The following is an 11,245-nucleotide window of genomic DNA, read 5'->3' on the forward strand; positions in this document are numbered from 1 at the left end:
CTTGCTTCTGGAGGAAAAAGAAAGGGTATCTGATTATAGAAAATGTTCAAATTTGAGCACAGCAAGGGAGAGAGAGTACTTCCCAAATGGACCAAAACAAATCATTACTTGATGAGCACAACTTTCAGTTCTCAGAAATTCCAAGCAAAAAAAAAAAGTCATTGTGTTTGATTTACAACAGGGAGGAGGTTGCCAGATCTTTTAAGGAACGTATTGTATCCTGAAATATATTCATTAAGCGTTGCATGTTATTGTCTTATGTCAGAAGAGGGTTGCGAGAGAGTTCAGAATGTTGGTGCAATTAAATAGCTTTTGGATAAAGAGAATTAAGTGGAGAACAAACTGGCCAGGAACTTTAGAAAGTAACTAGAATAGTGCATTAGCATGATTTCAGTCTAGTGTCACAGTCATTTTACCATGCAAAATCTTCCTATGGCCTGCAAATTCTGGAGGGTTTTTATGTAGAGAAAGCAGACAAACTAAGCGGCAAAGAGCTGCAAATGAGTAAACTGGTAGGAAGTAGGGAGAGGGAATGAGTGAGAAATGTGAGTTCTCTGTACTAGGTTGTTACCCTTCCATCGTAGAATTTTACAGAACAAAGCCTGATCGTTAACAATACCATTTCTTCATGAACCCTGCAATGTATCTGAATGGCTAGCACCAGTGGCTCCGTAGTAACTCATTGAATGTTAGAATTAAATGATAGGATGAATTACTACGGAGCCACTGGTGCTAGCCATTCAGATACATTGCAGGGTTCATCAACATAGTGGCAAATTAGCCATTTGGCTGAATAGTGTCTTTGGGAGAAAAGGGTCTTTTATTTTGTTCATTTTATTTAAGCTTTTTGCTCTATTCTGCTGGTTTCTTCAGAGGTGTTTTTTTTCACCGAGCTTTAAGATTGATTCAGAATCATTACATTTGTTTCATGCTGAATGTATAATTAGGTTTTAAGGATCAAATGTGGGGATGAAATTGCATTTTAAAATTATCGGGATTACTTTACCTAAGGAAGTTACACACCTGTGCTTTTCTTATAAATACCTTGTGAATAGTCTGGCCTCTGACTTGCTTTCAAAACCATTTCTACTATAAATGGAAATGTATTAAATTCAGTTCCCGTTCAATCACACATGCTTGGCCAGCTCACAGAAATTAGAGCAGGGAAAGACTTAGCCAGTCTGCATCTTCCTTGATGCGGGGCAGTATATTTTCTGGAGTGTCGTCAGGTCTAATTTTCAATGGAGGCAGCTATCAGGCTTTCAAATCTTCTCTTGGAAGATTCTTCTGCAACCCAATAAATCACACTGTCTGACTTCTGCTGGAGAAATTGCTCCCCGAAGGAACTCTGCTTCATTTATTTTGGATCTATCCCAAACCAATGGATTACTTGAAGAAATGAAATGTTTGCCTTTAATGAAATGAACTTGGTAAAGTAAAGGTGCAAATGGCCCCCAAAATACGTTGACCTGGAGGCCTCATGCATCCTTTCAGACCATGTTAATTTAGTGTCCTTTCAGACACTTGACTGATCAGAAAGACTAGCTTTCTGAAGAATACAGAAAGATAATTATTATTTTCACATTTAATGTCATGTTTAGAACTGCAGTTAGCTAACTTAGCAGGTGTTAAAAAGAGTGATCTTTCTCGCTCTCTTTTTCTTTGTATCGATATATAGACTTTTTCTTTAAGCAATTGACATAATAAAGAACCGTAAGTGTCTTGTTCCTTTTTTGACAGAGGCTGTCTTTGGAAATCGAAGATTTTTTTCTCATGTCCTTTTATGTCCTTGCTTTTATCACTTTTATGAACAATATAAGGACTATGTGGTAGAAGAGGCCGTCTTTTGAATCTTTTAACTTTCCTTCTGCCCCAGGCTTGACATCTACTACCATTTATTTATTTATATTACTGCATCTGATTTTTAAAACTCTCATTTTGCTTAGCATCCCTTATTTTATTGCATTTTCTAAAGTGTTAGTGGGCCTAGAATGTCTCAAAGTCATCTTTGCCTTTTTAGCTAGATGATTTAGCATAATCTTCAGGCAATGGGAAAATTGAGCTTATGGCAGTTCTTTGGTTTAGGATTTAGTTTGTTAGTTCCTTGTAATTTGGAAAGGTAAAGCAAAAATTGCTAGAATCTACATCTTGGAATGGGGGGGTAGGTTTTTAGAGTATGGATAGCAGAAGAATCCGTTTTCAAAGTAAGGCTGTCTTCAGAATATTTAAGTCATTCCACAGTTGAAATAGGCCTCGCAAGCTGCTGATCTTCTGCTTCTAAAATTCATCTGATGAAGAAAACAGTTCATCTCTTTAATTGGAATTGCATGATGATCTGGTAGTGTAATATAATCACTCTGGTAAAGAAAGCATGAGGTCATAGTGGAAAGATTTTGTCCCATCAAGAAACAGCAGGTTTTATTCTTCCTTTCGTTTGTAAGAAAACAGTCATATGCAATATTCATTACAAGAATGGCTGTTCTGTAACTATTGGTGGTCTTACAAGAGAAGAAAGAAAAACAACAGAAAATTGCATCACATTTGAAGTATGTGTTACCTGATGTCTCTTAGCTGAAATTCCTCACCAAGTTCCAGCTATTGTCCAAGTTGAAGATATAATTTTGAGTCCATCTTTTTGATATTCATGTGAAATCACTGGAAAAGTCAATACAGTTGTATCTATTTTGCTATTTCTATGAGCACTTGGTGAATCTCATCTCTGCTGTCTCAGGTTTGTAACCATCCCAGTTTCTAGCAGTATTAGGGTTTAGGTAAACTTTCATAGACAGACCTCTTGAGCAGGATTGAAGTAATGCTGCGCAGCCGTGGTAGGTATATTTTGCACTTGAATAAGTCTGCACCCATAGAAGGATCATCAGAATGGTCCACAAGCTGAACACCCCTTTAAATCCCATTCCAGCTTCCTGATTCTCTGGTTGCATTCCTGGCCAGTAATATCTTCCTTTGGTATATAGCTAACGAAACAAATGATGCTCTCTTCAACTACACTCTTCATCTCTGTCATACTTGCTTTCATTCCTTGCTTTGATTTCTTGCTAGAGTTGGTAGTCTTGACTAAATTTAGAAAGTGGCAGAAGATACTTTTCCATTTGCGTTAATTAATTTTGAAATTCTAGATGCTTTCTCCTATATTTTCAAGAGTTTACTTATTCTCTTTCCTTTGATTAGCAGTGCAACCATGACAGATTTCTGTGAACTCCCCAGCTTCTGTGAACTAATAGCAAGGGCTGCGATAGCATGGGTGCATTTTGCGCTCAGAAATGTTAGCATCCAAACTGTGAAGGCACTTTCTCAAGGTTTGTTGAGGCCTCAAACTGAGTGGGTCATACCTCTGCCTCTGGTCATCTGATAAAGGTGACCTTGTAGTTTTGTAGCTCCAGAAAAAGAAGGGATATGTGCCACATGTCCAATCTTGACTGTTAATGGCAGGGCAAGTGTGAGTTGCCAGCTTCACAGCAGGTGACTAAAGCCCCATTATTCACTCCATTAAATCTGTTCCTGGTGTTTGTCGATTTAGTCCTCATTTAACTGGCCAGTCCTTCAGCAGTCCGGTTGTCTCATCTTAAAAATGGGGAATAGCGTTTATCAGGTTGAGTTGATAAAATCATGCTGTGGAGTAAATCATATTTCTAAAGTACATCTTTCCACCAGTTAGGGGTGTAGAGATGCATTCCTCCATCTGGACAGATTGTACTTCAGGAAATACACCTGGAAGATTTTGCATCTATATTTCACTATCTGCAACAGGACCTGTGCAGTACAGCACAAAACATATTCTCTCTGTTTATTGGCTGGTGTGAAAGACTAGGGTTGCTGGTCTTTCAGAAAGAAACGTCTGGAAAGGAAGGATTGCTAAGAATAACATCTTTCTGTGTAGGACGTTCAGGGCTACTGCATATTCCCACTTGTCCCCCTGGTACAAGGGGGACTACAAAGTACTGCCAATTAGAAACTACTTGAATATGGTTTCAGCGTGGTGGCCACATGTCCTAGCTTGTAGGTTCAAGAATTGCCGTAATACCCCTGTGATACTGTGCTCTTAAAAAGGAAGAAAAGAAGTCCGTGGAGAAGATCTTCACTTGCTTGGCAGTAATCTGATTTCCAGCATGGAAACTGGCATTCCCCACTTCTTATTCCTGTTCTTTTTGTCTGTGTGCCTGCATATCATTGCAACCCAAATGTACCACTGTATTTGTGATAATATTTTGCATATGTCAAGAAAGTTTCATTTTCTTTAATAGAAATGAGTGAAGCACAATACCCAAAAGTAAAGTATCTTCTGTGTGATTATGCATGATGCAATAGATCTCTCCACATACTCATGCTTTTTTGTATGAGTGTTTTCTAGTTCTCATTCATAAATGTCTGGCTTTCCAAACTATGCCTCTGGCAGATCTTAGCATAAATATCAATTTATTCACCACTTTCTTTTTTAATACTAACATACTTGGCACAGATATTTTTCCTCTCTTTTTTTTTCCAGTCAACATTTCTGTTTAGTTTATGGCCTCTGAAGAACTTTTTGTAACCCGCTGTTGTAATTTTATTAGTCGCATAGTTGGCACAGTTCAGCACAGCCATTCAGCTTACCTTGAGGGAAGCCATACTACCGAGATTTGAAAAACAGTTGTAATACTGAGCAACACAGGGTTATATTTTAATTCTTAATTGGTCAAAACGAATGCTGGAATGAATACTTCCAGCTTCAGAATAGGTTTACAATGCTTACTAAAAAGGAATCTATGTGTCTGGAAGTTATTAAAACAAACTCCTAACAGCATATTTAAATTTAAATCCAGCTAATGAAGCAGTCTCTCCAGAATGTTCCTCCACTTATCCCTTAAGATATTGGATAATATTTAGCATGGGTAGCGTCTATTGTTTTGGTACCAGTAAAAATTACATAGCAGAGTGTTTGATTCATGTTGTTTGGCTGGGGAAGCATTTAAAAGTATAGAATGGGTTGTCACTGGTAGGGCGGAATGACTGAATTTGAAGTGGTATATTCCACTAAAGACTTCTTTTTTTTTTTTTGTAGATCAACCTAGTTTGCATAGACTTCTTGACAGCAGAAAAGCAAATTAGATTTTATGCATTTGCACACATCTTTATAATTTCCAAAGAAATACAGCAATTTCAATGCTATTCTGTAACTATTTCAAAGCGGCTGTTGTCATCCATGTGGTTATTTCTTCTCTTCACTTCCTTTATGTGGCTGCTTATGGTCTCCTAGAAACTTGTCACTGTGTTTTCTTTTCTGGATGTCAGTGGCCTACTTCATTAGAAACAAGTTGTATTGAGTTGCATTTTCAGAAGTGCACAAGCCAGAAAACTTGTTTTTATACATTTACACATCTGTAAAAACGTATCATCACTGCCCATGAGGCCCTTGGACAATGCCATTTACAAGTCAAAGATGTTTCATTGACTTCACTGGGATTAGGACTGAATCTTAATTTACTGAACAGGGAGAGAATAATCACATATTACTTGCCAGGTTTAAGTCTAAAATGCTGCTGCTTTTGAAAAGTACAAATAGAATCAACTTATTTCTGTAATGCCAATGATACCACTGATGAACTCAAAGCGTTGCTTACTTTATATAACAGGCAGATATAAAGCACCAATATACTTCATAGAGAGGATATTCTCCACCTAGGATGATAAATGTTTTGTTATTTAAGTGCAGTTTGATGTTCTCTTATTAATGTGCAATATGGTTTCGGACAATTACCAGAAGTATGTTACATTCTTTCTATACGTTTATCAAATCTCATGACTAGCCAAGTTAATATGGGCATGGGTGTAGAAATAATCAAAAGGACAATCAAATAAAAAGCATCCAACTTCTTAAAAAAATCCATATCTTCTTTTTAAGAAAAGCGGTTGGTCATAGTAGGACTCTGAGGAGTCACAGGAGTGAAGTAACAGAAACCCATGTAAAGGGATTTTTAAGTGATTAAGGCCTTTCAGTGTTAGTCTCATACTTCTTGAGGAAATCAACTTCTCCATATTTTCTGCGCACTAAAATCATAAGTACAAGAAATGTATCAAAAGGCTTTGCCAGAGAAAACAGTTAAACCAGTAATTTGGACACATGGTAGAATATCTTTTGGAATATGGAGATCTGTTTTAATCTCATTTATAATTTCTTCTGAAATGTCAGTCTCTTTCTGATGCTGATGATATTTATGACTTCTATGAGTCCTCAGAGTCATTTGGAAGCGTAAGGTACTAATCCTCTCAGCAACCTAATGAAACAAACAGATGCTGTCTTCATTTTACAGGCAATGATGCTGACTTGTAACAGGAGAGAGGAGATTTCAGAAGTGGCTAGCTAACATGAGGCCCATTAGAATATTTGTTCCTAAACACGGGAAAGTAGACACTTGGCCAGATTCTGGCCACAATTCCACCCTCCTTTGGCTCCCCGGGGACGTAAAGAGAATTGGTAGCAGCCATGGGACTGCTTTAATTTACAGGACCAACCAGTTCCTGTAGCTTCAAGCATGACAGGAGTGGTAAGATAGTTTAAAGCTGCCCTTTCTTCTCAGCCGTGATGAGTAGTACTCGGTGCACGTAATATCTAGACCAGTATCTTCATGGCACAGCCAACATTACAGCTCAGGCGTTCCTGGCTCCCTAGATCGTGTTCACAACATTACACAGGCCAATTCTAAACCCATTTTCTCTTGTAAAAGTTTGTGGGCCAAATCTTCATTTGATACTAGTTATTATAGATACAGAGCTATGGAGCAATTTACAGCAGCTGAGGATCTGACCTTTCAATGAAATTATACCAGTAAAGCATTTGGTTAGGCAATGTGTACCACGGAGCTGCCCCGGTTTTGAGAACTCTCCAGCAAAGGAGGAGGATGGCCGTGGTTATTTGTGAGTTGTGGCCTCTTTCCTGTACCTGAAATTATTTACCCTATTCATGTCAGATATTGGCAACTCTCTGCTCTTCTGGCCACCTGAAAAAAACACAGGTAAAGAGTATAGGTAAAAAGAGGCATTATTTGCAATTTAAAGATTAAATAAATGTATGATTTCACAAAGGTCAGTTGGTGCTCCCAGTAATCCAAATTATAGTTGATTCTTCTGTGCGGTCCAATAAAAGAGAGTTTTTTTCCTGGCACTACTACTTGCTTTTTTATTACTTTTGTATTGTGTTTTGAAAGAAATAAGAAATTGTATTTTTCCCCCCAAATGAATAACTGTATTGATTTGTTCATACTACCTTAATTTTCTTAAGCTTTACTCCTAAGTAAAGGTTAAGATGCTTTCCAGTATTGCTAATCTAGTTTGCTACCACTAACATGGGAATGCCTGATATTTTTCCATTTGCAATGTAGTACACACCAGAAGATTTTATCGAATATGACTATGAGTATGGGGATGCAGATTATAAAGAAACTGATTCTGTAACAGAGGGACCCCCACTGTTCGAAGAGACAGTAGCACAAACAGAGGTAACAGAATCTGATCTGTTTGTTGTGTGGTGTCCAGCTGTCCCCTACCACATGGTTTGTCCATTTGTGTCTTCTGTGTATAAGCTTAATGTTTTCCTTCCACTCATTTCTTTACTCTGTAGCTGTAACGCTTGCTTTCAGTTAGAGATGGAAGGTCTCACGGCTGACAGCATTCATCTCACATTTGGTTACCCTTCTTTCATTCATGCTTTCTCGATTTTCTTTTCATTTTATTTATGTTTTCCCATTCCATCTTTCATAACGTTTGCAGAAAAAGAAAGCCATGGTCAAAAAGAAGAAGAGGACAGTGGCCGCTAGCTCAAAGGACAAACCCCAAAAGGCCACAACAAAAAAATCTGAAAAATATGCATCCAAGAAGAAGAAAAGTTATCAAGCAGCAACAAAAGACAAACTAGGGGTAAAGGTAGCCAAGCAATAATCAAGATCTTTCCCAGGCCAAGACTGGAAGATCTCTGATAATAAGAAAAAATATACCTAACCCCACTAGATGAATACGTCTGGCTAATACCATAACCTGAATAAAAGTGATACCTCTTGAATTTTTCCTACAAGATTTTTTTTAATAATGTACCTTTTCTTTCACACTAGGCAAACGTTGTTGATGGATTTCAAGAGTATAGCATAGCTGAAAATGACTATGGGCCCCAGACAGAAGCTCCCTCCAGAACCACTGAAGCAAATGAGGTAATAAGGACTCTTGAGAAAATGATAGACAAAAATACTTGCCCACCAGGTGTCAATGACTGAAGAAGCACAAACACATTTTAAAAGGATGAATGTCCATCTGTGTAAATACACATATCTATGCATAACAGCAATTAATGCAAATTTATGCTTTCTCAGCAATATCAGAACCTACTATTTTCTTGGGCAGAACTCCCATTAATTCTGCAGAGATCTGCTGAATCTTTAGACTGCAGAGTTCATGATTCTGGAAATCATTCGATGATATTTGCTGTGGAAATGCAGGGTTGTTGCATTCAGTGTGGATGTGAATGGGGCTATGTCTAGTATGAACTAGGTTAAATACTAGACATAGTCCTCCTAATCTAAGAGGAAGTGAAGTCTCTAATTTTTCCTGTAACTTTTAAGATGCAGCATAAAATGAGCCTAACACAAGACAAAGAGTGGCAGCATATTGAAGTTGAGTCAGAAGCCATCATTTCCTTTTAATAGCTTTTCAGCTAACAAGACCAAATTATTTGCTTTTCACTGAGGTTCTATGAAACATTGTATTTTGAACTGTCAAAAACGATAAAATGATTATTTTCACTTATGTTAGAAACCACGTTTTTAGAAAGCCACAATGACAAGCCTAAACATTATTTTGTTAAGATTACTGCACCTAAAGCCAGTGTTGATTAATATGTCTGCATATTAATTAATGCTAGTTTTAGAAAAATGATGGCTGATTATACGAAGTATTGTTTTCATTTTTATTTCACGTTTTCCTTTCAAAATGAAGATATGTTGCTTAAAAGATGTACAAAACTGCCCCCAAACATTTGAAAAGAGAAAGAGAGTCCCCATTTGTTTTTTGGTTTTCCTCCTATGTATCTTGGAAGGTGAAGGTGAATTAAGATACGTTTCGCTCATTCTACTGTAAACTGTTCTTGTGTTAAATCTCATGTTTACTTCTCACAACTTGGTCGACGGAGGCATATTTATATCATTCTGTTTCTTGGGCAATTATAGGCCAGTCGTACAATAGTACAATTGTTAGGAGGTAGGTCCAAAGTGCTAAATGCTTTCCTTAGCGAGAGCAGTTCTGCATAAAGGCAAAATTTGGCTTAGAATTGGTTCAGATCCGCATTTACTCTAGCTGTAAGGCAAAAGTCATAGTCCTGTAGCTAATGGAATTAGGCAACTGTTAAATCAGAATCTGGCCTTCTATTTTAATTGCAATATATTTCAATATCGTGGTTAGATCAAGATATTTTTAATTACTCTGGATGTTGATTAGAGTTTTAATATATTTTTAAAGATCGTACTAGTTCATCTTTTTTGACCACCTAGAATATCCGTCTCATATTAGCAATATCTGAACTTTGATTTCTTTCAAAATTATCCTTTCAAGAGACCTCTATAACAGAATAAAGCAATCCTCTTTTTTTTCACAAATGGTTTTGTACGTCTCAAATATAGCGTTCTTTTAAACTGCTTCAGTGCTTGTAAGTTGATTGCTTGGTTTGACAGTTTACAGACTTGGAGATGAAAGCTTAGATTTCAGAAATGTTAAAATTAATCTGAGTTTTGCAGGTGGAATTTGACTCAGCCAAAAAATATATAAATTGCCATGACAGCCATGAACCATGCCTTTTTGAGTAATAAAGAAACTGCAAAATCATTAACAAGAGAAAAGAAGTTGAAACATTTAGCTCAGCATTGGTATTTGTAGACACAAAATAATAAAGAAGGCTTAACTAAAGCGATGCTTGCACTTCCTGTACATTGTTATTGTAAAAAGGTCTGAATTTATTCACTGCTCATTGCGGTGCATGTGTTCATTCATGAATGCTTGTAAGTGTGAAACCAAGCAAGGAAGTTTAGCTATATTTGGCACTAAAGTAACATTAAGCAAGCAGTACACAAAGTGTGCTGGATATATTGATTTTAATGTTTTTGGAAATTAAAAAAAAAAAGTATGAAAGCATTACTTCTTTGTACTACTTATACAAAGATCTTTTAATTACTCTGAAAGGCTGACCTTCCATTCCTTCAGAATCTAATTAAAAGATGGTATGCTGTAGTCCTACTGTTCTTTCTTCTTTTGACAAGTCATCATGGTGGATCAGCATATGCTTACATTGCTTTACTAACAATAACTCACTTATTCCTCCTATTCCCAAATCTTTGCTACTGATATGAATAGCAAAATCCCGCTGAAGAAGTATTTGCTGAAGAATACATAACTGGAGAGGATTATGATAAAAAAACTGAGGAAACTGAATATGGAAACAAAGGAGTAGACCTCAGTGAATCTGATCTGCTGGTAGATGGAGATTTAGGCGAATATGATTTTTATGAATATAAAGAATATGAAGAGAAACCAACTGATTCCACTAATGAGGAGTTTGGTCCAGGTGTTCCCGCAGAGACCGATATCACAGAAACGAGCGTAAGTTGATTGAAGGCATAATGCAGATTAATTTAATTTAGCGATTCTTTACAGTTGTACATGTCTCAGAACTGTACAGAGCCTGATCCAGAGCTCCTTGTACGTATTAGATATATTCTCACTTTTGATAGGCTTTGGATCAAGCCCATCCTCTTGTTTTAGTAATCCTGAACTTTTTATTTTTATTAAATGCAGGGGTTTTGTCTCTTTTGGTGAAGGGAGTAAGGGAGGGTTGAAGATGGGAGGGAATGGAAAGAAGAGGTGGAATTCCAAAACTAAATGATAAAATGAACAGTTTTTAAAATCTTTCTAAACTAGAGCTAAAGCTGGAAAGAATGTAAGTTCTAATGCAGGTACAAGTACTGTAATTAATATTTTCATATGATTGCCCTAAGAAGTTGAAATGCATATAAGTCTCTAGAATCCTATGGCTTCTGCCGCTTTCCAAGGAGAAAGTTCATGAGTGGGAAGGTGAAGGTCTGAACCCTTTCATGAAAATAAGCTTAGTCAATGGTGACAGGTTTATGACCTTGCAGGAGTGATTTAACGGATCAGTATATATAAAGAAAGATAGGATGACATGGTGGATCCTGTGAATCATGCTCTTTTTTGT

The 11,245-nt window shown here is 37.0% G+C and overlaps 1 protein-coding gene across 1 annotated transcript in view; it reads left to right on the forward strand.

Annotated features, from left to right (window-relative positions):
- Positions 1–11,245, forward strand: part of COL11A1 (collagen, type XI, alpha 1) — a 164,925-nt gene that overhangs the window by 42,423 nt on the left and 111,257 nt on the right. Inside the window, 3 exon segments of the mRNA XM_009333735.1 lie at positions 7,377–7,493; positions 8,103–8,198; positions 10,387–10,632. Of these exon segments, the coding sequence (XP_009332010.1) occupies positions 7,377–7,493; positions 8,103–8,198; positions 10,387–10,632 (459 nt within the window).

This window comes from Pygoscelis adeliae, unplaced genomic scaffold (assembly GCF_000699105.1).
Source record: "Pygoscelis adeliae isolate BGI_AS28 unplaced genomic scaffold, ASM69910v1 Scaffold10, whole genome shotgun sequence".
Taxonomy (NCBI): domain Eukaryota; kingdom Metazoa; phylum Chordata; class Aves; order Sphenisciformes; family Spheniscidae; genus Pygoscelis; species Pygoscelis adeliae.